Source organism: Amblyomma mixtum, chromosome 5 (assembly GCF_055824585.1).
Source record: "Amblyomma mixtum isolate Tamu chromosome 5, ASM5582458v1, whole genome shotgun sequence".
Lineage (NCBI taxonomy): Eukaryota > Metazoa > Arthropoda > Arachnida > Ixodida > Ixodidae > Amblyomma > Amblyomma mixtum.
In genome coordinates this window covers 99,203,361-99,229,905 of record NC_143016.1, presented here as the reverse complement: position 1 = coordinate 99,229,905, position 26,545 = coordinate 99,203,361, and the positions used below count along the sequence as shown (strand labels likewise).

Below are 26,545 nucleotides of genomic sequence, written 5' to 3'. Positions count from 1 at the left end.
TCTTTTTCTGACTGCGTTCTGAATCCTCGTATCTAGCATGGCTTGCTACTTACGCAAATCTGCAATACTTTGTTTTCTCGAGTCCCGTCGACTCGCCCACCTCCTCCGTCTTCTTCCATTCTAACCTCTTCTGGGGTGTCTATAGCTGCAGTCAACGCAGCTAGAAATCCAGCTACCAAAATTTTCGGGCACTTCATTTTCACTCTTGAATAAAGCGATTGGCTTTATAGAAGAGTTGCCAGCTAAGGATGTTACTTGTCATCAAACGCTGTTTACGCTCCTTCACCTGACTGCCTTCATGTGCTTCTGCTGGAGTCTCGCAGCTGCAAACTGATTCTTTCTTTTTTTCGTGAAGGGCATTAAATTATGTGAGGTGCATGTAAATTTGCTGCAGGTAATTTCCAATCCTCATTATTATCCCAAATTAAAAAAAAAATATAGCTGCCGCCAGTGATGCGCGGCGACCATTGAACACCATTCCTCTCTATTTCAGCCTAAGTGCGCCGCATCGTGGACCTCATTTTCTATTGTTTCTTTCCACACCCTTTCTTTATTTTTCCCCTTTAGAATAAGAATATGCTGTGCACGTTCTGTTAGCAGTTTCAAATCAGATATCGTTTCCCTTTTCAATTTTTCTTCATTTATCTCTCTGTATTTACAAGCCAAACAGCAAATTCTACTGTCACGTATCATTAAAAAAGACAAAAACAAAGCAGATGAGAACTGGTAGATCTTTAGTACTAGTCAACCACAGGCGGGCTGACACGGCAGTCTTCTTTGATAACACCCTCCCAAGGAATGCTAAGAACCTGCCTGCCAATATGTTAAATGGGCTCATAGAGGAGTACCTAGACAATTTTCCTAACCATATTGCCGTCTATACAGATGCCTCCCAGCAAAATGAAAAGGCCGCTATTGGTATTTACTCAAGGGCTCTTGATTGGAGCTACTCATTTCGGGCCCCTGCCTATACCCCTATTTTTGTAGCTGAGTTTCTGGCTATTGAGTTGGCCTTAATAAGGATTCCCTGCAGTATCACTCGGGTTATTATACTCTCAGACAACCTTTCTGTTTTGGCAGCGCTCGAAACCTCGAGTGGTACTCCTATGAGCCGTTCCCTTCAATATTTTATTCCTCCACATGTTTCAGAAGTTCGCTTTCACTGGGTCCCTGGGCACTGTGGCATTGTTTCTAATGAGAGGGCAGATTTTTTAGCAAAGTCTGCCCTTGATGGTCCTATTGTCCCTTTCGTCCCAAATACTGTTCACTTGACTCTAGCACGCTTTCAGCGATTCCAGCGTTTCAACACCTTGAGCCATGAGCCTCTCCTCGCTGCAGCGGATTTTCAACACCTGGCATTTCCTTGGAGTGTGCGGATGTGCAGTTCGAGGCAATGTGAGGTGTCCATGACCCTTTTGCGCTGCAGGATACCGCGGCTAAATCTTTATTTATGCCGATCGGGGCTTTCGATATCCAACCTTTGTGAGTCTTGTGGCGAAATTGAGTCGATAGAACATTTTTTCCTCTCCTGCCGGATGCTCGCTGCTCTCCGTAGAATTTACTTGGAGATCCCCCTCGCTCGGCTTGGGCTTCCTCTATCTATTCCGATTCTCTTATTTTTCGGGGCAAGCGCCAAGGGATATGCCCTAAAACCAGTGTTCGATTCTATTCACGATTATATAATTTCATCTGGTAGATTCCTCTGCTAGAATGTGAATTCACAACTTTTCTTTCTCCGTATTTTTTGTTTTGTACAAATTCTAGCTCTGCGTCCCAAAATTTTAGATTTAATTATACTCCATTCCCTGTACACGAGTGCGTGTGTATCCGCTATGCACCCTGGCCAATCCCCCGCCGTGGGTATGTGCCATTCAGCCCGAGGACATCATCATCATCATCATCATGCCTTCCCGCGAAATTTACCATCACGTGACTCACATCGACGAAGAAGCAGATAGCTCCCCTGCTTTGCGCCGCTCACCATGGACAACGACAAAAATCTGCGGTACGTCCACAACCAGGCTCTTTACCCTCGCGGCTTTTTCTACTCGGACCACGGGGGTTACGACTCGCCGGAGCCGGCTCACTTCAACGCGGCTTCCACAGCTGAGCTGGCCTCGCCCCTGGAGGTGCCGTTCGAGGGCTACCACTCCGGTATGGAATGGGTGTCGGCATCCACGGAATCACAGGGGACACCACCGATGTCGTCGTCGACCGCCGCTTACTACGAAGACGAGCGTGCTCGGAGGCCTTCGAGCGTCCCTCTTATCAAGGGTCTTCAGGGCCTGGGCATTGACAATGCGGCCGTGTTGGTCGCCATGTTGGCCATGTGCGTCTTCATAGGACTGGCGATCTGGGCGGCGTCGGCGGTTCAGGGTGAACTGCAGGATTACGATATCGACGCGGTGGACGACGCAGACGCCAGCCTTCACTTGGGAAACAGAGCAGGGGTGCCGTCAGCGCAGGGCGTGAGCGGTCGTGAGAGAATGCGGGCGGAAGATTGGAAAATCACGGTAATACCCAGGCAGCCACTTAAAAGCAGGCGCACTTCACCAACACCGGACGACGTCGACATCGCAACGGCAGTCCGTGAGGGTCGGCCCGTCGACAACGATGATGACAGGCAGTGGTCTGTTGAGGCCGATGGCGAGTACATCGGTGACCTGACTGCAGCGTGGACAACGGAGGTTGAAGACACCACAGTGGCGCGCCCCGAGAGGCGCGTTCGCCGGGGGCGCCGCCTGCCTCGAAACAAAGCGGGCCGTCGTCCGACGCGGAGTGGTTCAACCAAGCGCCTTCACAAGCGACTTCGGCGGGTAAGGGTACTTGCGAAAGAACAACATTGCTATGAGTTCAGCGTGTGGGAGAGCATTTATGTCGACGGCAAACATATATAGTGCTCAAAGAACGGGATTTTCGACGGCTTGTGTGGATAAGTCCGACTTAAGTCCGGGATTATTAGAGGTCAGTTTTAGTTTTGAGACAACATGGAATTTTATAAGGTAATGTTATAGAAATATAGAAGGTATTCTTCGCATGCGTAAAAAAATCTTTCTTTCAAAGTTTCTCCACCTCTCGCGCCACGTAGTTAAGACCTCCATGGAAAAGCAATCGGGAACGCTTTTGACGGTAGCAAAAACGTTATAGTAGCAAAAACTGATAGCCTCCCGATGTAAGATCCGCGGATCTATCGATTTTTGTAACGAAAACATACAAGTTAGAAAAATTTGATTCACAATTATTTCTCGTTGAAAAATGTGATTGTTCAGAATGTCTGGGCATGCAGCAGCCAAAGATTCTTACACTATTATGTTGCAAGAGGATCAGTCTGTAGTATACGCCTTCATACCACACACATCAACAGTCGTTGTGCATTTTGAATACAGTCCAGTGATTGGTGAGGGAACGGATGCCTGGCGGTCTGACGCTTCCCATTCTAAAAAAAACTCCATGACGCGACGGCGTTGATGGAGCCATTCAGCGGAATAGGGTCCTCTTTGCGTATCACTGCGTAGACACAGACGCTTGTTTTTTCTTTAACTATCAGAAAACGCTTAACCAACCTTTAAAGGTACAATTTGTTAGCATTAGAGATCCTTCCCTCCCAAGTACTCCTTCGGTGTCGCCTAAGTTCTGCCCACATGCCCGTATATGCGGAATCGGACCTATGCTCCCTATGCTCAAAAGCAGTGCTGAGTTTTAGCTCCTCAACCAAAAGCGTCCTCATGAAGGGCGATTGTGTCTCTTGTGTATAAGATAGGCCCTCAGTGGGTCATGCCACCATTGTACTATTGCGTATGCATAGCCAGGTAAAAAAAAAGTGAGCTCAGGGGGATACCACTCCCAATTAAACGTATCGCTCTACGGGAACTTAGGCAATGGCTTAAAGGTAAGGCTTTGAAGGTGTTTCGACCAGAGTAGGGAGGACCAGTTTGGGCCTTGAATGTCCCCATACTCGTCTAAGCTGTCTCATGGCGTGAAAAAAGTCGCTGGCAGGTGCACTTGGCAACAAAAGTTCATGGGCTTCAGGTGAACGTAAAAATCTCTTTCGGCGCTGTTACTCTAAGGGCTTCGGATTTAATTTTTCCCTCAGGGCCTAAAGAATTTATTAAAATGCGCATGGTGGAGACGATGAACTCAAGTGGGGCTTTATTCAATATATACCCTTCATTTTCTTTTCATTCCCTTTGGCCGTGAATAACGTTAATCGTGACGTAACCAACTGGAGGTGGGGAAGCAAACGACCGATCACAGCCGCCGCCAATCCGAGGCCGGTGCCGTAACCGCCCACCCCGCGGCCTCTGCCGTATCCAATCCGGCTGTGTGACAGTGAGCATGCTTCACAAATGCGTCGAACAACCACAGCAAAGTTTTTCTCTCAAGGCGGAAGTGCGACCGATGAAGCTCGGGAAGCATATGTCGAACGCTCTTCGTGCTCTCTCTCTCTCTCTATATATATATATATATATGAATTTGTCAGTGTTTGAGCTGGTGTTCCAGTGCTGCATGAGCGTGGGCAGCGTTTATGCAAATAATTGGCATCATGTTTGTGGTCCTGACACGACCAGTCCGACGTCACTCCCCACAGGCTACGTCCGCGGGAGCAGTGACCAATGGCAGGGCACCAAACGAAAGGAAAAGCTTCTTCTTTGTTTCCGCTCCTTTCAGCGCTATAGATTTTTCTTCACCAGGAAAGTTTTTACCTTGACAGCTGTATAATAGACAGGCATTATAGTCTGCAACGCTGCGTCAGGAAAGTAACGATTTGCTGAAGCCGACGAAATACCTTTTGGCGTCAGTAACATAAACCCCGCAATCACGTGTTTACATTGTGACCAGATGCAATAGGCTTCTTTCTAGCTAATCAATGGTTGATTTACGACGTTTTTTTTTTCTGCGCAGCTAGCGCTGCGCTTCCCGATAGGCAATACGTAGCTACTGCCTTCTCTTCAGTGAAAGTGAAGTAAAAATCACGGAGCTGTTATTTTTGTTTTGTGTAATTGGCCTGCATCACCGGTGACGTGTCACCGAGAATTGCATTCTTTGCAATGTTCGTCATATTGTAGACTGCTTTATCCACACATACGCCCATTTTTTGGAGACTCACACAGAAAATACCACTCAGTTGTTCGGAATAATTCACGCGTGTATCACGTGACATGGGCTGTTTTATTTGTAAGTTTCAAGCATGGACCATAGGAAGTTAGTCTCCATGCTTAATAGGGACTTACGTTTTACATGAATTTACAAATGACAATGCATTCAAGCAGTGTGGCTTTATTTATGTGGCATTCGTTTTTCAGGTTCTTCAACATGCAGTTACACCCGAAGATTCCATTGAAGACTAGGCTGTGCAGCAGCCTTATGAAGACGCTGTGGACTGAAGAAAGAACATGCGGGGTGCCGGTTTCGGGATCTTCTTTTCCGAAATCACCTCTTTCAGTCCTTTTGAAGAAATACGTTTGGAGCTAACCACTCAAAGTAAAAAATATTCGTTCAGCACATATGCACATATATCGTTATTCCGTTGGCGGGACGTTCTGAAATAAGAGGTTGTCATAAACTGCGCAGCCATCACGGAAGTCAATACGCCTTTACATATGACTGCAATGGTCAATTGCACGCCAGGTCGAACAAATACGTACATTGCAAATGTTGTCTCTGCCTATACGCACTGCGGTATACCTCAGCCTCAATTCCCCAGGATTCCGGCCCATGCGCCTCGGAAAACCGGTCGCGCCATCTTGCGACAGCCGGCGGCGCGGCGGCGCGTAACTGAATGGCGATGAAAAATAAAAAATCAATATCTCATCACGCATAACAGTTACAAGCGAGCTCTGACCCTGAGGGGTTAAATACCTCATAAAGTTTCTTTTAGTAAAGTTTCATGACTGTGGCTTAAATATTGCGTTTACCCTGCGCGATGAGATATGGTCACATGATGCCTATGACGAGGTCGCGAAAAAAACCCCACTTGTCCTCACTTGATCACTCACCGCTGCCATGATTTACAATATATCGGACTGCTCTAGGAGCTTTAGGTAGCGAAATGTCCCATCTTTTAATTGATGTAAAGTATTTTACATTTGAAAGAGGCAGAATTTTTCCCTGGCTATTTTTCTATTCATCATGCATCCTCAGCATCGGCAAGAAACGTGTGGCGCCCTCTCTTGGTGCGTTTGGCTAGGCGCACGTCTACGCTTTTTTTGCTTGCTTTAAGGAGATCAAGTCATGCCTTGTGAATGCGCGCTTTTATTAAAAGTGTCCCCATCGGATGTAGGCACACAAACATGGGCCGCTACAAGAAAGTGCTCGCCATGTATGGGTATTATAGAGGATTATAAGCAAACTCCGGAGCTTTACAGACACATTTACTATTGCAAACGCATACAGTGGCTACTTGAGGATGAGTGATAGTGGAAATGCGTGCGCATTAACTATACAAAGCCACGAAACTTAGGTATTAGCGCATTAATCGCTACATCTTAAAGCTCAATAGCGTTCAGCTCTTCGAAAGTTTAGGCGATGCGGTCAAAATGCAGCAGGGATGCGTTGAAATCAGTGTACCTCTGTAATCTCTTTATTGAATATAAAGCTATTTCTGTAAGGGTACAAGCCCAATCAAGCCGAATTCGTTTGGCTTCTTGCTGTACTCCTGTCATCTGTACATATATAGACGCCCATAAGCTTGTACGTTGCAAGTACTGCAGGATTCTATGCAAGAAACCTGGTGCTCCGTTTCGTGCCTGTTTCACTACCTCATTAGGCAATTTGTCCAGTGTAACAATTCGTAGTGTGGTAATTCACAGCATTTCTTCTAGGTTGTTAAAGTGCCTCTAGTTATTCGATCATTCTCCGTAGCTAAGGGCTTTGCCATTGCCGTAATCGCTGCTAATTTCCGCGTTGATGTCAAAAGTGTGTGCAAACTATGAAGCGATAACGAAGAGTTCACAGAACGGCATGTTGTGAGCTATTCTGACAAATCCGCCATTTGCTGTGCAGGAAGCTACGCCTTTTCCCAAAGCTGCAACCCAGAGGCAAATCCAATTAAAATTTTATGACTATAATTTGCATTTATTTGAGAAGTAAACGCCAGCCAAATAAGTTCTTGAAGGATAACACGACGTTTCAAAGCCGGCTCTGTTTCTGCTTTAAGGCGGCAGCTGGGCGCTCCACCCGGGCCACTTGCGCAATGCGCCGCTCGCGCTGTCCAGTAGCGACAGGACGCTACGTGCACGCGGCCTAGAATATGCAGTTAATTTACGCGCGTTGTAAATGTGTACAATAATGCTTACGCACTAGCTTGCGAGCGGCGCGAACTTGATACTTTTTTGCATTTTGTGAATTGTGTACAAAGCTTCCCCGTCTTTTCTGCCGGTCGCTTTCCTCCGTACTTTTCCTCGCTATCCTCTCCCTGTGACTTCCCCGGCTCTGAATTCTGTGAATTCCACCGGCTGCAGCTGTCGTGCTTCCTTTTTGTATTTTTTTTGTCAGTAAACGATTACTACTACTTCTTGAAGGTGCGACTGCGGGCGCGTTGCGGAGCCTTTTTTAAGCCCACATAAGGTCGACCGCAGGGTCACGAAGCTTAAACCGTGGATGTAGGAAAAAGGAGTGGTTCCCAGAAAACATTCAACATTCTCCTCCGTCATAACTCAAGTAGAAGGCTTCTGCGCAGTTTGGTTCGGTTTCCACCACAATAGTGCCGTCAAAGTCACCCCTGTGGTGGCATGGCTGGGAAGTACGGCCACTGCGCTTCTGTTCATTTGCTTGACATAAGCTTTGTGCTGCTTCACTCTTTCCGTCATATTGTTGGTGTCCCCAGCCTAAGCCTCGTTTACATGAACCGGACTGCGGTAGATCGAATCGGGGGGTCAAGTTGTGTAAGGTCAGCCCGACTCGACGATTGCGTGTTTACATGAACTAGATTTTAGCGAGTCGAGACCGGTTCAACTGCAGCGATACCAAGCGTCGAGCAGCGCAGCGGGTGAGGGCAGTGGCAGCCTCCAAGATTGCGGCACGGCACCGCTGTCTCGCAGGCGCGATGGCGCAAGCGTAAAAACAGGATCGTAATTTATGCTCTCCACTCCCGCTAACTCGACTCTTCGTCTCTATCCGGTTTACGTGCTATCTTACGTTGGGATTCAGCGAGTCAACCCCCCCCCCCCCCCCCCCCCCCCCTGCAGCGGAGTTGACTGGACTCACTTCCTCGACTCCCGGAACCGACTGTGCGGTGTTTATATGAAACCAGTAACCGGCTTTCAACTGAATTCCTCAACTAAACCCCTTCAAGTAAACGCCGCTCTCGACATCATGCACTCGAGCAGGGTTTTTGCGTACCACGCCTTGCATCTTTTCTGTAGGACGACGGGTCTTCGGGACAGGGGAGGAGGCGCCTGATAATGATGTCCGGCTGGTACCCAGTTTCCACCGCTTCCTTTCAGCGAATGCTGGCCAAGGTTTTGCTGACGCCTTTTACGTACAGATTGCATACGCGTTTTTACTCCTGGCGTGTACTTAGCCTACGCGTAGAATTGTTTTCGTTGCGTTTTTTTTTTTCATAAGGATGTTTTCTTTTGTTGACAAGTTTTAATGGTGCAAGGGCCGCCTTGCACCAAAGAGCGCCATGGAACAGTGTTTTCTTCTACATAAGGTTTGGTGAAAGACATTTTTCGAGTCAATTCACCTCAGAGAAACCACGAAAAAATTTGTATGCATTGGAAAGCGATAGGTACCCGGGGGCACTGGGAATCGAACAACCGAACCGCCCGCGAACCGCATGCTCAAAGCGGGAGTGGGCATCGCTTTCAACCTAAACTTGCTTGAATTTCAAGCTACCCTTCCGACACAACTCTTTGACAATATGTTCCTCTCAGAAAGGCTATGACAACGCGACACATGATTCGCAAAATTAAATGGATGACGAACACAGGGAGAAAAGGGCGTTATTTTCAAGAGGTACGTAGGTGACCGGTGGCGGGGGTAAGGGGGAGGAGAGAGCAAAGGGCAGTAGGGAGAGGGCGCTGTCTGCTGCTGTACCTTTCTGTGTGCCTTTCTCCTTTTCCCCTTTTACTTTTCCTCGAGCCGTGGACCGCAGGCCGAGCTTTCTTCTAAAGTGCGCTGTTTTTTTTACTTCCGACGCTGAAGAACGACAAAGCTGGCGTGTCTGCCAAACCGGTCCTGAAAGGTCTCATGCATGAACGCATCCTTGCCGGCTCACGTAAAAAAAAAAAAAAAAAAAAAACCCTTACAGCTGCTAATGTGCCACTCCTGACTGATGCGGTCAAACATTTCCCAAAAATCCCATCAGAGTTTTTGGAGAGAATCAGTTGCATTCTCTGACGTCCTGGTTACGCAGGACTGCCACCAGCTTTGTGAAGAGAGCAGTGCACGGCACAAAGAGTGGCACAAAAATAAATTTTGGTCCATTTGTCGTGGCTACAGCAAATGCGAATTAGGTGTGTTAGCACTGCGGTTTCGATATTCGAATCCACTGATCACGGCTGCAAGTTGATGCAGAAGATGCCCAAAGCACAGCGCGAGAGACGGGTAGTTTAGGACACGGGATGTTCGGCTGCGGTGATGTAAGAGCGAGTGCTGTGCTGCTGAGGTGTGTCGTATTACGTGTCATGTCGATCTGCTACTGCTTTCCATATGGTTTGAACATGGTTCATGTACATAGAACAAAAGGCAGTGATGTAGTGGTCTGATGCAGTGGCCAGCAAAACTAATCTAATCGCGCCGTCCGGATTCGCAACCCACTCAGTCCGTAAGGTATTTTCTTTTAGTTAATTTTATTTAAAGGGGCACCGCGATGATTTCCTCAGTACCAGTTAATATCATTAAATGCATTAAATATCATTAAATGTATGCACCTTCCTCCTACTTTTACCTTGTATAATTATGTGTTGTTTTTTCTAATGAGAGTGTATGAAGCTCTTGCTTCTTTTGCCGCTTGCCGTGAGCATTGTGTCGGGTGCTTGGGCCCCGTCAGGCAGAGTGCATCTGCCTTTTGCCCCTGTATCCGAGACCTTGTTGTCTGAAATAAAGATCTATCTATCTATCTATCTATCTATAAATAGATTCGCCATGCTTTCCAGAGACCAGAGCAAAAAGAATTATTGAAATCGGAACACGCAAACGAAAGTTATTCCACTCTGAAAATTCAAAATGAAAAGCTCAGGCGAAAACGCATTCCACTTGCCCATTTAACTCACCCAGTGCCGAGATTGGGCGCTACCAATCAGAACCGCGCCTAGCGCACACGCAGCGGAAGCGTGCATGCAGTTGTTGCTTTGTCGGGGCTGTAGACAGCCGCGCATTTTGACGGCGTCTCCCCCCCCCCCCCCCCCCCCCCTCCCCCCTCGTATACGCGGCACCGTAGTCAGGGCAGGGGTGGCTAATAACAAAGGAAGCTCCCCGAAGTTTCTTTTTTAGTCGGACTGGAAGTCTGTCGGCAGTAGCCCCCTCCCCCCCAAACTCGACTACCGTCTCCTGTCCGGCCTTTCTCTTCACAATTTTGGGCAAGGTGTGTCGACTGGCTTTTTTTTCGCTGCCGTCTTGGTATGGTCACGGCCGGTCTCGACGCGCGCGCTTCCTGGTTTGAGCCAACGTTTTTTGAACAGCGCTGGCCGCCACGAAGGTTTGAAGCGGAATGGAAAGTGTCGCCCCTAGCTGTATTCTTGTTAGTTTTCGTTCGCTTTCCCTGCTTCTTTCCAGTTTTTGTGGCATCCAAAAAGCTTTTAGTACTCAGAGACATAATATTTTGGATCTATTTCGCAAGTATAAAGGAACAATATGCAAACTGGACGCCCAACCAATGAGAACGGCAGCGCCCTATCTGGATGCCACCTCATTTCCGCTGCCACAAATGGCCGCCGCGTTGCGACGCCATCGGCTCGAAGCAAGCATTTCTGGCGAAGATTAAAATATCAAATATTATGATTTCGGTGATCTCATTGCGCGTTCAAGACTCACAATGTCCCTTACTCTGCATACAAAGAATAAAGACCCCATGCTTTATCTACGTCGCAGGGTACCTTTAAGGTCAAGAAAACTCCAGACATAAAGACGGACCTAGGCGAACACTAAGAAGCCTCGACCGTGTAAAAAAAAAAAACTTTGATCGCATCAGGTCGCTGTTGTTCCACTGCCATGGGGAGCAAGACCTTTCTGCGGCCACGTAATTGGTGGAAGCTTCGGAAACCACGTGTCCTCAGCCTGTGTGTCAACAAAACCAGCCGTATTGCGTTTATTTTTTCTTTTCTCACCCAGCGTGTTCAAGGCGGGCTGGCTGTGCGGCTGCCCTCCGTGCTCCCTTTGTTGGCGTGCAAGAAAAGGAAAAGTCGGGTCGCGGCTAACAGGGCTCTGTGCCTTCTTCGTGCGACTTCGAGCGATGATTTGTCAAAAATTACTGCAAGTATACACATCACATAAGACCTGACTAAACGTCCCATAAGCGGCACAGAACTTTTTCGAGACAACGGGACAAGATTTTGCTGCGATAATCAGAGAGCGGAGCCCTAAAAGCCTGACAGTTGCTATCATTAACAACATGGTCGGGAAGGTATCTAAACTGTGAAGGATGAGGTAAATGGGCATAGATAGGACGAGATAAGCTCACGAGCCTGGACAGTGGTTAGATGGAGAGTGAACTGAACAAACAGCCACGAAAAAATACATTTGCGTTGAGGAGCCAGAAATTGAGGTAGCCTCGTTATTGCGTTTAGTAAACGTCCTACATAACGCTAATTGTTTTTTGTGTTACGAAAGTAATTTTTAGCTCAATTTTTTTTTGTCTGAAACTAGTTTCTGCACGCCAGAAACGGTTTCAGAATCAGCCGGGGCATTGTCATATCGGCTAACAAGAAACATGTGTCATAAGCTTCAATCTCAGTTACAGCACGAACACCTTAAGACACAAGCCTAGTGTACATGAGCATAAAGCGTGGAATAGGAGACTTTAGCGCTGCACCCAGCTTCTCCCCCTGGGACGGTCCGCCTTGCCATGGTAAAGGGGCTTTTGCTCTGAAGAAAAGCTGACGCACAGAGTTTTGCTTAGGGCCTATGCTTACTTCATTTTTTGGTTTGCCTGCGCGATGTCTCATAAAAGCCCTATCGCAATTGGCAGATCACGCCGTGCGCTTTCCATGCTGGAAGAATGTGCTGATCGCACTTTCAAGATTATGCTAAGAGCGGCGTCGACTGCTCACTTCCAGAAGGTGAGCGCGCACGCTTCATTCAGAACGCGCTTGGCAGCGCTACAATGCAGTAGCGCGAGAGCGCAATGAAGTGTTTTTTCTTTTTCATATTTAGCGAGCATTCCATGAAAACTCGAAAAAAAGGGCCACTTAAGTTGCTACAAAAAACTGGATCGGTTCTTTCGTAACGCCCCTGTACAACTTAACAAAATGCACGTTCCCTTACAGTAAACGTTAAAATTATGTATAATTGATCTTAAATAAGTAACTAATTAAGCGAAAATAAGAAATACTCTGAGGAGCGCCACACAGTGAGCAACAACATGTCGTTGGTTTCACCTAGCTACGCAGCAACCCTTTTTTTTTTTGTAATCTTTGGTTCAAGTTGCGTGGAACACCCTGAATAGATTTGGCCTGCAATTGCCTCTATCTGGAATGAGGCAGGGGCCCTTGTGCTTGCCTCGTCCTCTGGAATAATGACACACGCACCATATGGCGCCTCTTGGAAAGCGCTTGGGTGCTTTATTTCGTTGCTAAGGCGTTTCACTAAAAAACCTAGGGTTCCGTGTTTTCAGTATTTCTTTTTTTTCCATTTGGGGGTTATATGGTGTTTATTTTTTCTCTTTGGTTCGATGATTTTCGCTTTCTACTTTCAATGCCAGAGAGAAACCGGCGTTTATCGGGATAGGTGTTGTAAAGCGGCTGTATAGTTACTGGAGAAAATATAACGCACCTGAATTTTTTTATTAAACACATACCAAACACCCTACCCAATGAATTAATGCCCAAACGAGTAAAAATAAAAGAGAAATGCTATGACAGCAACGGAACGCTGCACGACATAAGGTTATTCAAAATTTTGGCGCGAATGTAGTTGGGAATATTGCCACCGCATTGAGCCTTTGCCAGTGATGGCATCGCTTGGATTGTCTGCAGTGTATGTAGTACATACACACGCAAATACTTGGAACGACGAACGCACGGCGCCGGATTTTCTCGTAATGGAACTATAAGGCTTTAAAGAGTATAAAATGTTATATTTACACGTAGTGAAAAAAAAATGGACACGTACATTGAGAGATTTGTCAGCCATCGGAGGAATGCGGTCAGAAAGCACACGTTTTACATTTGCGCTTGACGGGGGGACGGCAAGAAAATCAAGAGATGGTTTTAACAAGACCGGCCGTACTTTACAGCGCGCTCTCCATAAGCTGTGAAAGCAAACGTCAGCAGATGTAATTTTGAACAGCGATTATTCTGAGATCCTTCTTTCAAAAACGGGTGGTCTGCAGAGCTCACAGCAGGCTAAAATAATCCATTAAAGACTTCTTTGTCATCAATTCCTGCTCTATGGACGGGTCCACAACTTGCACTTGATGCCATAAGTCATCGCTATCAAGTGAGTTTTCGCGGAAGCTGCGTATATATTTCTCGCGGACTTCATAGCTTCTCGAGTAGCGAATATATCGGTCTTCGCACCAAACGCTGACCATTCAGGAAGGTATTGACCAGTGAAGGTGCAGGCTAGATGAACCAGGATTGAGTACACGCGGCAGACAAGTGCCTCCTCTGATTCCAATGATTTTATTGTTGTGTTTATTGCTTCGATGTTCTATACCACGTGATTACACTTCACAAAAACTATATATACAGTCATGTCTTCGGGGATAGCGAGTACTGCTAGCACGCTCTCGAGCTTTTCACCTTTTGTTTGATTGTTCTCCAGAAACCAAGAACATGAATGAACGCTAAAAAAAAAGTACCAGCTCTCAGGGGAACCACAGTGGCAAGTTGCCAAACTGGCAATGAGAGAGACGTGCAGGCAATGTGAAAATCCCGCCGTATTCCCCTGGAGCCTGTAAGCACTGCTGAGCGGAAAGAGCAGAAGATTTTGTCGGGTGGGGAGCTTGTCCTGGGTACTCTCGTGTCCTGTTGCGTTCCTTGTTACAGGAAACTTATGCCTGACCTACACACTTGAAAACCGTCACGCTGGTAAAGAGAAGACAAAGGAACGCGACAACAGAATTTGGTTTCGATTGAAAGGAATGGTACCAAGGACAGTTCAGTGCGGCTGTGTTCCGGGTGAACTAGAGAAAAAAAAAGTAGAGTACATTTCTTCACTTGAAACTGGCATTCTTTTCTTCAAGGACGGCTGAAAATCAGTGTTTATTGGTTTTCCAGCATTTATATCAAAATGCCGCGAGGGTCATTTTTCGGAATTTAACGGAGTTTAACGGATACCGAAAACACGGCATCTCTACTTGTAACAGGGTTAGTTCGTGCGATTGCAATGTTAGAACTACGCTCACTTCAAAAAACCGGCCTACACTTATTCGTGTACTACCAGTACGTGTGGGTCTTTGTTCTGTACAGTCCAGCCAGCGCAGCTCTAACGCAATATGTTTTCCTCTTTCCGACTTTCTCACGGGAGCCAGATCGTTTTCAGCTTAACTTCCACACTTTCACGCAGCTGCTGCGCGGCTTCTAGAACGGATATGATAAAACGTTCCGCTGACAAACCACTTGCCCGAGTGCCCGGCATACCGAAGTTTACCAAACATGAACCGATGCTGCAAGCAGTACAGCGACGGCGTACGCCGAACGGGCGCCGAAAAAGGGCATGCACCTCCATGTTCTTGGTGCTGGCTGGCTCCCCCTCTGAAGCCGACGGAAGTAATTTCGAGCCGTGAAGAAAAGAGGTTGGGTGTTCTGAAGGGCAACTCGAACCGCGAAAAGTTCTGGGAACCTGATAGAGCTTCAAGCCATAAAGAAAAGAGTCGCCGAGAGCCCCGCTGTCCTCCGAATGTCGTAAACCGCACCCCGCTTCCTACGCGTGCGCGAGCGCCCGTGCGTTCCGGTGGTGGTCCGGTGACGTCTCCTATAGTGCGCATGCTTATACCGGTTCTGTGGCATTCCAAGAGCGCCCACCTTGAGCGCGTACGCCAAAGAAGGGCCCTTGGAGCACACTTTCAGCATATCGAGTGCCCTCAACAATTTTTCAACCGAACATTCTCGTTCGAAAAATGAGGGGGGAGATGTCCCGTTTTCAATATAAGACAGAAGTTGTGGAAAGGATGTGAGGAGCGGGTCGGGACAGGTACTTGTCAAGAGAACGCATCATGGTAACCTTTCGGCAACTTCTTTTTACACTATCTCGATGGCTGGAGGCGTGCGTCGAGGCTTCAGGTTCCGGCATATTAGGGAGCAGCCCCCCTCACGTTCTTCCAAGAACGATACAATTGAGGGCTACTGACTCATCCCCCTTCGCGCTAACCCCTTGAGCCAGCCGAGCAGGAAGTGGAAACGCGGTCTGTGAACGAGGGTTCTTGGTTTGAAGAGACCTTCATGTAAATAAGCTTTCCTGCAATTCTGCAAGTTGTCCATTTACTTCAGACACAATGAATGCCGGCACGTCGAGAGTATGCTAGGGTGCGTCAGCGGACATCAAGGCCGCCAAGCGACCCACAGTGAAAGCGGGTATCTTCCACGGAGCTGCCTTCGTTGTCTGCATTCTCAGTGCACGCTCTGCGACGTATTAACATCGACAGCTGTTGAGGGCATGTTTCTTGGTTGTGCATCGTCGGTGTTGGCGTTGACGTCTGAGAGGTACGAGCACAGTTACATCACGAGTGAAAGAATAGTGAGGCCATGCGTATTGAAAGCAATATGAAAATAAATGCCAATAAGAAATACGAATTTCATCACCTGAAATCTCGCGTTCTACAGTGTTAATCACGTCCTGTGATTTTTGTGTTCTACTCTGAGCGTTTTCTTTTTGTTTTTGATATAGTGACATTGGAGCCTCGACGCTTTGTCGTCGCCAGATGATCTCTGGAGAAACGGAAAGTTTGCTACATTCGATTGGTTTCTAGCCACACAAGGCGAGAACACGCGGTTTTTGAAGCTTTCACCAATTACGTGGCCGCTGAAAGGTCTCGCCCGTTCACAATGGTTTGTTTTATTTGATACTGCACACAAGCCATAATAACACAGTGCACGCACGTTTAATGAGAAGGAACGAAGTAAAGGCTCTAGGAAAAGCCTTTCAGCATGCCGTATTTTTCAGTAAGTGAGCAGACGAGAACCACGGCCACTCGGTGTTGCGGTTCCATCGAGCGGCCGTTTTTTTATCAACCGCCACCTCCACAAACTGGTAAAACAACAGCCAGCTGACGGGGTCGCATTTTTTGGTGCGGCACTAAGGCTTGAATTCTCGATTTCGACGTGGTCTGTCTGTATGTCTGAAGCCTGCTTCACCTGAAATAAAATAATCGAAAATGTTTTACGGCCGCGAGTGGGTTTCGAACCCGGGCCAGCGCGAACAGATCAATTTTAGACAACTACATCGCCGCAACCGAGCATCCCGAATCCTAAACTACCAGTCTCTTGCGCTGTGTTTTGGATATCATTTCTTCAACAGCATCCGTGCGCAATGGATCCGAACACCGCAACCTCAGTGAAAACCGGAGTGCGGGCGCACCTGCGCATGTGGAGTAACCGCGCTAAATCGTCCGAAATTTATTTTTGTGCAACTCTTCGTACCACGCCATGACCACGCGCTCTGCTTATAACAAAGCTGGTGGAAGGCATTAAAGAATGTAACTGATCCTCTGCAAAAGCTCTGATGTCATTTTTGGGAGATTTCTTTCGCGCATGGAGTGACCCTTCGCCAGGACTGACACATTACGGGTTGTAAGATTTTTTTTTTTTTATGACAGCCTAGAGACAAGAGTGCGTTCATGTATGAGACCTTTCCGGGCCGTTTTCGGAGAGGCGCCGATTCAGTCCTGTTTCACTGTAGGGAGCAGAAAAACAGCGCACTCCAGAGGCAACCACGGTCTGCGCTCTACGACTCGAGGAAAAGTAAAAGGGGGAAAAAGAAAGGCAGGCAAAGGCACAACAGGAGGCCCCCCTACTGTCATTTTCTCTCCCGCCCCCTTACCACCCACGACCGATCCCCCGTTGCAAAATAACCGCTCTTAAAAAATAACACCAATTTCTCCCTACCTATGCAACAGCTCACATGAGTCACATCATCCTTCGCCCTTCATGGTACTACACCTCCCTCTTCTTCATCAGTTCCCTGCTGGAAAAAGTTGTATGTTGCAATAAACTCATACAGTTTGTCATACAAATATCATATACTTATCATACAAATCATAGAAAATTATCATAGAAATGACATACATTTCTGTAAAATCACACAGTCATCATAGAGATGCCACAGAATATCATACAAATTGTATGATATGTCATAAAAATTGCACGATATTCTATGATGAAGCCTCTATGAGGTTATTGCATCATAGACCTTTTTTTCAGTAGGGTTTGATGTTGCGAACAGTGCGTCTTGTTCTTGTAGCCTTTGTAGGACACTGCCAAAAAGTCATGTCCGAAGGGTACAGTGAAATGCAAGCAAGTTTTGATTAAGACGAAGTCAGCGAAACCTTGGCCAGTATTCTCAAAAAGGAAGGGATGTAAACTACACACAAGCCGGTCACCATTATCGGACGCCTCCTCCACCGTCCCAAAGACAGTCATCCTAAAGAAAAGGCCTAAGGCGTGGTATGTAATACCTTGCTTCAAGTGCTTGGTGTCGTAGGCTGTGAAATATGGGGGTAAGGTGAAGCAGCACAATGCTTACGTCAAACAAATGAACGTAGAGCGAAGCGCGGTGGCCTAGCCCTTCGAGGCGTCTGTCAACAGGACTGACTTCCAACAGAACCATTGTGCTCGAGTCCGAGCCAGACTTGCGCAGAAAGAAAATAGTCAGCCTAGTCGGTGACGCCGCAGTGCGATTTTCGCACAGTGCTTTCACATGCAACGCGTACCCAGCGAATTCGGTCGGAGGGACACGCAAGGTTGGTCGATGTTTGCATAGGCAACCCACGATTAAACTCGACAGAAAGGCTGCACGGAATGTGTTGACGATGTTATGACCAGCGTGTTTTTAGATGCAAGGCAATATTTCGTATGTTGTGATTAGAATAAACAGTTTTGATTACGCCGCGGGAACAGCTCCCACGTGACCCCATGCCGAGACGGCGCGTGACGTGATGTCACGTGGGAGCTGTTGCCGCGGCTACACGCGCGCCTCGAGACCGGCCGTGGCCGCGGCAACAGCTCCCACGTGACACGCGCCCTCTCCGCGCTGCCCATTGGTCAGTCGCAGAGCGAACACACCGACGCTGCGACTGAATTCCAACCGGACGGAACTTGGTCGCAGGCCGTCTGCGGCTGGACCGACGGCCCTCCCCAGTCACAGCGTCGCAGGCGAGAATCGCATGCATGTGAAACGGCCCTAAGTCATGGCACAGTTAATAGACCTCTCCCTGATGTAAACAGTGTGACGTCAAAAAGGTGTGCCCCGATGGGCAAAATCGTCGACTTTCGGTTCTGAACCGGTTTTTCAGGTGCCGAGCACTGCCCCACCAGCTTTGTTCCCTGATTCGAAACGCCTGTCAGCCTTTCTTCTCCCACCTGGTACGGCGCATGTTTTGCCCATCGGACCAGAAACACGTGCGTTGATGACGTAGGCCGGGAGAGGTCTATTTTTTTGTGTGTGTGATGGAACAGAGTAAAACACCGGAACACCGGTTTTTGCGCTGTTCCATCACAAATGCAAATGAATAACCAACATGCCCAACCTGCTGCCCTGGCTGATTTAAAAGTCGCGGGGGAATGTTAATCGTTCCCTTGAAATAGCTCCCTGTGCTTAACCCGCGTTTGTGGGCTTAAAAAGAACCTGCAACTCCCCTGCAGTCCCCTGCAACTCCCCTGCAACTCCCCTGCAGTATTTTTGTCAGTTGTTGTTGCCAGAGGCAACAACAACTGACAAAAATACAATAACGAAATTAAAAATGTTGCCGGCCGCGGTGATTGCTATCTAATACCTTTGTCCTGCAGTGGGTGTAGTCAGGCTGATGATGATGATGATGACCTCAAACATTGGAGCTGCGCCGGTGGAATTAAAGGCAAAGGGAGAGGATAGCGAGAAGTACGTAGCGAAGCGACAGAGAAAAAAGGCAGGGGTAGCTTTGCACAACATATGCAAAATGCAAAAAAAAAAACTATATGTTCGCGCCACTCGCGTGCGCGCGCCTAGGTATTGTTGCACGTATTCGCATCCGTGACGTGTAAATTCACTGCATATTCAGGGCCGCGCGCACGTAGCGTCCTCTCGCTAATGAATCGCGCGCGTGGCCCACTGCACAAGCGGGCTGGGTGTAGCGCCAAGCCGCCGCGCTTGAGAAACCCAGTCAGCTTTTAAACGTCGTGTTATCTAAAATAACTTCTCTTCATTTCTCAAGAAATTTAAATCATAATCAACAACATTTAACTAAGGTTTGACTCTTGAGTGCTGCTCTGGGTAAAGGCGTAGTTTCTTGCCGAACAGACGGGAAACGCTTCGGAATAGTTCCCAGCATGCCGGTCTATGAAGTCTTCTTTAGCTCTTCATAGTTTGCGTACACCACTTGAATATTTTCCAAAACTAGCATCGCTTGCAGCAGTGGTAAAGCCCTTATCGACGGTGAACGAATAATCATCGGAGACACTTTACCAACCTAGAAAAAATGTGAACTACCACACTACTAATTGTTACATTGGATAAATCACGTACCGCGCACAATGAGTCAGTGAAACAAGCATGAAGCGCAGCATCAGGTGTTGCCGCTTATTATATTGCAGCACTTGCTCACTCAACGCATTCGTACTGCATTTGCACCACATCGACAGAAGTTTCGAAGAGCTGACTGCTATCGAGGCCAATAACATGAGTGTTGAAATGCAGTGATTAATACACGATTTTAATATGTTTAATGCACAGAGTAAGAGCCACATACAAGTATTCGTGAGTGAGCTCTAAGTATGAGCGTCGGGAATTACGCATTTCACTGCTTGAACGAGTGTCCCTGGAAGTTTCATTGCTTTCGTATTGTTAATGCGTACGCAATATCAGTGTCACTTATGCCCATGTGGTCACTGTACGCGCTTAATAAAAAATGTACCTATCGCGCAAAATAGTCCTTGTAATCTCCTCTATCCACCCCGGGCGCGCTTTCTTGTCACAATTTATGCAGCAGCCCATGGTATAGCCTCACTGCGATGGGAGCACTTTTGATTAAAGTACGCATTCATGTGGCACGACTCAACCTCTCAAAGCAAACAACCAAAGCATAGCACGGCCGGTCTCGACGCGCTCGCTCACGAGCGAGCGCGTCGGGACCACATAAAAAACTTGCTTTCGAAAAATATTTCGTAGTTAGCAGGGCTAAACCGCCCCCAAATTTTTTGACGAAGTTGGCATGCGTACACCGCACTAGCCACGGTCCGGCTTCTTTTCTTTCACCCCAGCAAAGAAGGGAGCGAGTAGGGGAGCGACACAATCAGCGCGCCTTGAATACGCTGGGTGACAAAAGAATAAAGGGAATCTCTGCCGGGGCCCCGAAAAGCTGGGTTCACGTGAGGGGAGCGCACACAAAGTGGAGAATGCGGGAAGGTGAAGGCATCTCTCCCCCAACCCAGGAAGGAGGAATGTAAGAGGAGAAGGAGGAGCTCAACTTCATGCGGCGCGTGGTGGCAGATTTGTGAACTAGGGGCGCATGAACCAGAATCCTGGCCATAGTTCCCGCTCATATCAATTACGCACGTACTAAAAAAGCCAGATTCTTTAAATGGCGCTTCGAAACGTTATGAAAAGGTTTAGGTGCTTGAACAGTCATGCTACACTTGCCAAAGCAAAGCGTCTGCTTGCGATTGGCCACCAGTATACACAGTTAGCCAAGTACTGCGTGCAGCACACACTGTGCATGCCGCCCGTGCGGTGCGCAGCTTAAGCGGCCTTAATACGCGACAGCGTGTAAAGCTCGTCCGGTCGAAAAGCCGTCGGCGGACGTCGCAGTAGTCGGCACCGCGCGTCGGAAATAAATTATCATGCCAACCATTTGCCGCAGAATGTTCCGGATGGTGTCATACGATTCAGCGTTTAACCGTCGCGGTGGCTTAGTGGTTATGGCGCTTGACTGCTGACCCGAAAGACGTGGGTTCGATCCCTGCCGCAGTGGTCGAATTTCGATGCAGGCGAAATGCTAGAGGCCTGTGTATTGTGCGATGTCAGTGCACGTTATTGAACCCCAGGGAATCGAAATTTCTTGAGCCCTTCACTACAGCGCCCCTCATAGCCTGAGTCGCTTTGGGACGTTAAACCCCCATAAACCAAACCAAACGAAACCGATTCAGCGTTTCGTGCAGCATAAACTTGTTAAGTTCGGGCCTAGCTTGCGGCAGGCATTCCAACCGGCTACCTGCAATCGGGGGCTGCGGGTCTCCACCGAGATATGTGAGACAGTTACTGTGTCATTTCCTTTCCTCGATTCCAATTTTCATTACCTTCATGTGAGACAGATACTGCGACTTCCTTTCTCAAAAAAAAAAAAAACAATTTACCAATCATTACATTCTTTTTTCACTACCACCTTCCTCCCTTCTCTGCGGCGTGGTTTGGGTGTACTTAAACGTTACTTAATGTACTTAAACATTAGCAGAACTTGTTAGTTACTTTTCACCGACGCCACTCATACGCAACATCAAGCTCTCTTGCAGGTAACACAGTAATACCCTCTGTATCAGAAGTGCCTTGGCATTATATGTCCTCATTATTCAAAATGAGTTACGCGCCATAGAAAAATGATGTAAAACATGGTTCTTGTACTTAAACGTTAACAGAACTTTGTTAGTTGCTTATCACCGATGCCACTCATGCGCAATATCAAGCTCTGTTATAGGTAATACAGTAATGCGCTCTGTGCCAGAAGTACCTAGGCATTATTTTAACGCTTAATCATAGTAATGTTTCTGGCACGCAGCAGTTATCCTGTTCGAAATTATGGTTGTGTGATCTTTTCCAATAAACTCTCCCTCCTTTTCTTTCTATATTGTGAGATGGTTACCGCAGGGTCATTTGTTCAGACTTGTAGCAGAAGCATTCCAGCACAACGGAATGGTCGGTGTCGGAATACTCTGCCTGTCTCTCAGTGATGTCTTCTGATTTCTTTCCTGTTACCTTACCTGCTGATGGTATCCTATTTCATAACTTTTGACTTCAAGAACTGCGACATCATAGTCAAGGCAAGATCTCGACGCCATGCAGTCGTATCCGATCTTTGCACTTTCGCACTTTTCGCTGAATTGGGTTTGATAAAGATCTTGCCTGAAGCAGGAATTGAGATAAACTGATTAGCAAGGATTATCTCAAAATACAGCTCTTGGAACTAATATCTGGATGTCCGATGTGTTTATTTCATGGTCTTTACTGAATCTAATGAGTTAAGAAACGCTCATTACATAGAAGAACAGAAATAAGTGCATTTATTCCCGTGAAGTTCTAGATGAGATATGCGGTCGTTATTGGTGCTAAATGGATTCGTAGCATCAGCGCCACGGGCTCACTCCTTGGATTCTCGGTGAATCTGCACAAAAAATGACCGAAGGACAAGAAAAAAATCAAGGTGAAAAAACAGCTGGTTCTCGGTTGCTGACCCGGGACAGCTACGAGCGCTAAGCGAGCAAACGATTCAGCAACGATGAAATGAAGCACTGAGCCCTCATGCCCTCATCAACTCTCATCATTCCGGTTCGCACCACTAACCTCGTGTAGCGTGGATGTTTTTCGAAGCGCAAGGATGTGCTTGCGGAGAACAAAAGCGGATTTCTTACTCAAATTTACTCAAGTGGTCATCTTTATACTGTTACCTTTTTAGTATTTTTTGTAGCAGTATGATTATGAACATTTGAGTGCAATTTTGACGATTGATAGTATTTCAGTTTGTTCCTCAAAATAAAAAAAGAGTATGGCATGAATGTTTTTGATAGGGCCTGTTTTCGAGTTTTTAGCTTAAATGCTTGCCAGTTTAGGACTTTCATACTGCCAGGACATCATGGCCCTAGCAATAGGTTAGAACACGGCTTGCTTCCCGACTTTATCGAAGCACATGCCTGTTCTGCGAAACTGAAGTAAAACGGACGAATTGACAAACGCCAGGCACCCACTGGGTTTCTAATGGGTACATGATTTCCCCCTGCCCGGTGCTGGGCTTTTCTGTGGGTAAAATGCTTGAAAAAAAAAAAGGGTCCTGGGCCAAACCGTTGCGTTGACGGGACAGTGGTTCGTTCCGCCGCCAAACAACTTAAATAGGCTCATGCGGTAAAGCCCGCTTATGGGGTTTTCTGCACGAGGCAGATTTCCGTTAATCCTTGTGGTGACGCAACGGTTTGGCCCAATAGCTTTTTCCCAAGAATTTCACGCCAGAAAAGCCGGTCACTAGCTCGGGGGAAATCTTGCACCCATTAGAAAACTGGTGTGGACCCGGCGGCACAGGGAACCGAACCCAGCACCACCCGAATGCGAGGCCGATGCGTACCATAAGGCCACATGGTTAATGTTCTACAACGAGCCGGATTTAAATTAAGTAATCTGCGGAATCGATTGCACAATGCTGATAATAAGGCTGACTCCAGGTTTGCAATGTCAGTATAATATAGACCAAATAAACAGAACAGCGTATTCCTCTGCCTCATGATAAACAAATTAGCAAAGATAATTAAATTTGACGACCATGCAGTCCAAAAATATATCTTCATAAACAAAATTTTCGTGAATGTCAAATCTCCTTTTAAATAGGATTTTTTTTTTTCAAACATGAAGCATATTTTTGTAACCAACTTGCCGCATCTGTGTCATGTAATCCGCCTCTTCATGCTGTTCAAATATTGAAAGGGCTGTACCAAAACGTAGCGTAAACTTTAAGCAACTCTTGAGCCATCTAAAAATACAGAAGACATCGAAGCTCTACTTTCTTACATGACGCCTCGGATAGAGGTGCCGTCGCTTCCACTTGCGCGAGGGTTTCCGTGGATGCTTGGCACGAGTTGTGAAGCCGTCATCAAACGTTGGACGGGTCTCGGACTTATCCTCGCCCTTCGCAGGCGCTTCCCCTCGTGCTTTGTCTGCCTCCAGCGTCACGTGGCCAGTGATTGACGTTGTGCTTCCTCGTGTAAGGTCCTCGACTGTGCGGGCGGGCCAGCTGTAGCCGGACATCTCGTCCTTTGCATCCTGCGTTGCCTCCTGTGACGTCGTGGGACCACCCCTGCCCCGTGTCGTCGCCCTCACAGTCCGCGTTCGAATCACGTCGACGACTCCGCCGCCTGGTTTGATGGCTACTGACGGCATGGCCGCAGAGTTTTCTTCCAGGTGAAGCACGGCTGGCGGCTCGGTGACCACGTCCATGGCACTGTCCGGCTCCCGGCCAGCAATGCCGGCCTGCTCGGCTAGAGAGCCCGAAGCTACGAGCCAGGCGAAAGCACACATGCCTAGCGTGACAAGCAAGCAGGCCAGGACACCGGTGCCCTTCTCGCCAGTGGTGCGCCGCCTGAGGAGCGGTTCGCTGGGCATGGTGGGTAGCAGGTGCAGAGACTCGTCTTCCGTGTACTCGCAGGGTTCGGCTGGGATCCACGCGGAGGCTTGCGGCGTTGGCGGAGGCACCGGAGGCAGCAAGCCTGACGGCGAGTGGCGCTTCTTTTGGGCCTCTACCACCCCAGATCTCTCGGTGAGGGGCGGCTCTGGAGGCACTGACAACGCGAGGTGGAAGCCCGTAGATGCGACCGGCTCCGATGAACCAAGGCCCGGGAAGGAGAAGACGCTTGGAGTCGGCACGATGCGTGGGACGTCGGATGACGGGCCGTTCCTCATCGTGTTGTTCCTGCGAGGCATCTTTTCGAATGCCCCGTACGCCCTCACGGTAGCGGTGGCAGTCTTCCTCTTCTGTTGAAACTGGCGCACGAGATCGGACTGGTCAGCCGCTCTTTGGCCCGAGAAGTAGGCGTGCGTAAAATCAGCCCACGTATAAAGCAAGTCTGTACAGTCTGCCAGACGTCTTGTGCGTTCGATACTTCAACCCGGGATACTATACCGTACTCAGTTCCACTGAGTGATAAGACGGCACTGTGCGGCGCTAGAAACAATAAATAGGAACACAATGCGCGCCATCACGGCCTTGCCAAAACTCAGGCCTATCCCGATTTTCCTATAATATGCGCAGTTGTACATAGCGAGAGGTAACAAGACATCTGAAGAGAAATTGCCATACGCCTGTAGCAGCTGTATACAATGAAGTGACAGCAGAACCACCGTAAGTGATGGACATTCCTTCGTGTGCGTATACACTACAAACAAGGCGACCAAGCTCCATCGAAAAGCAAAGCCGATAACTCAAACAGCGGTTGATATTAATCCAAGAACGTGTATAGAGCTTGTAGGCGGACGCATCGGTCATAGAAAAGGGTGGAAGAAGGGCGGCTACAAGCTGTTGTAGGCAGTAGTTACAGACGCAGTGCCTAGGCCGGCTAGCTTGGCTGCGCTGCCGCGCGCTCGCGCGAGGCTCGCTGCAGTGAAAACGATCGAAACTTCAAGGAAGAAGACCCGTACCTGATCCTCTTGTCCTACAAGTCAACTCCACTGAAAAATGGGTACAACCCCTCTGAGGTATTGATGGGGAGGCGGTTGCGGACAAAGATTCCTCTGAATCCCGGAAGGCTTGTCTCGTGCTCGTGCCGGTATTCGCCTGGCTGGAATAAACCTGTCCGGTTGGCATCTCAGCACAAGCCATACACATTCTGAGGTAATCACACATCGGGAAGATGTTTCGGACCATCCGGACTCGCTTGTGATGGAGCGCTACGCTATCCGTGACGCGATGGATTGTATAAATGACATATCGTCTAGATTAGACGCCCGTATCTGCACGGAGTCCTCGGCGGCTGTTAAAAGCTTCAAGAATGACGAAGACAGCATCACTCAGGAGATACATGCCCTCAGTATAAAGATAATGAAAAAGGAAACGCATCCAGATACATCTGTCACAAGAAAGTACTCAGGGTGTTGACCAGAGGAAAGTAGACGCCCCTGCACACCAAGCCCAAAAAACCAATGCCTTCTCCACTGGCCTATCTTTTGAACTCCGCTCCGCTCTTCCCATCTTGTCGTCCGCTGTGAAGAATCCACGTGCCATTATTCGCCCGCGCCTTTACACCCTCCTTCATATTTTAAAGGAGGTATGCCTTAGAAGATAAGGGCTGGGGTGGCCTTTACTCCGTCGGAGACATGCCGATGGGGTTCTGAGGATGATGCAGTGCCTATATCAAATGTCGCAAATGTTCCACGCTGGCCGCTGAGGTGGATATTCGCCACCTTTTGTGGATGTGCCCAGGAACGCAGGACTCAAGAAGACGGCGATTACTGGAAGTTGGAGTTATGGCTACCAGGTGGAACACATTTCCTTGTGGATAGC

General features: G+C 48.0%; 2 protein-coding genes across 2 annotated transcripts; one reads left to right on the top strand and one right to left on the bottom strand.

Annotated features, from left to right (window-relative positions):
* Positions 1-1,982: 1,982 nt before the first annotated feature.
* Positions 1,983-5,348, top strand: LOC149343156 (uncharacterized). Its single transcript, XM_089542308.1, has 2 exons — positions 1,983-2,816; positions 5,304-5,348. The coding sequence occupies exons 1-2, from the start codon at positions 1,983-1,985 to the stop codon at positions 5,346-5,348; spliced, it is 879 nt and encodes a 292-aa protein (XP_089398434.1).
* Positions 5,349-22,645: 17,297 nt separating this feature from the next.
* LOC149343155 (uncharacterized) lies at positions 22,646-24,948 on the bottom strand. Its single transcript, XM_089542307.1, has 2 exons — positions 24,061-24,948; positions 22,646-22,669 (listed from the first exon to the last, which is right to left on the bottom strand). Exons 1-2 carry the CDS (start codon positions 24,946-24,948, stop codon positions 22,646-22,648), a joined length of 912 nt encoding a protein of 303 aa, XP_089398433.1.
* Positions 24,949-26,545: the final 1,597 nt, after the last annotated feature.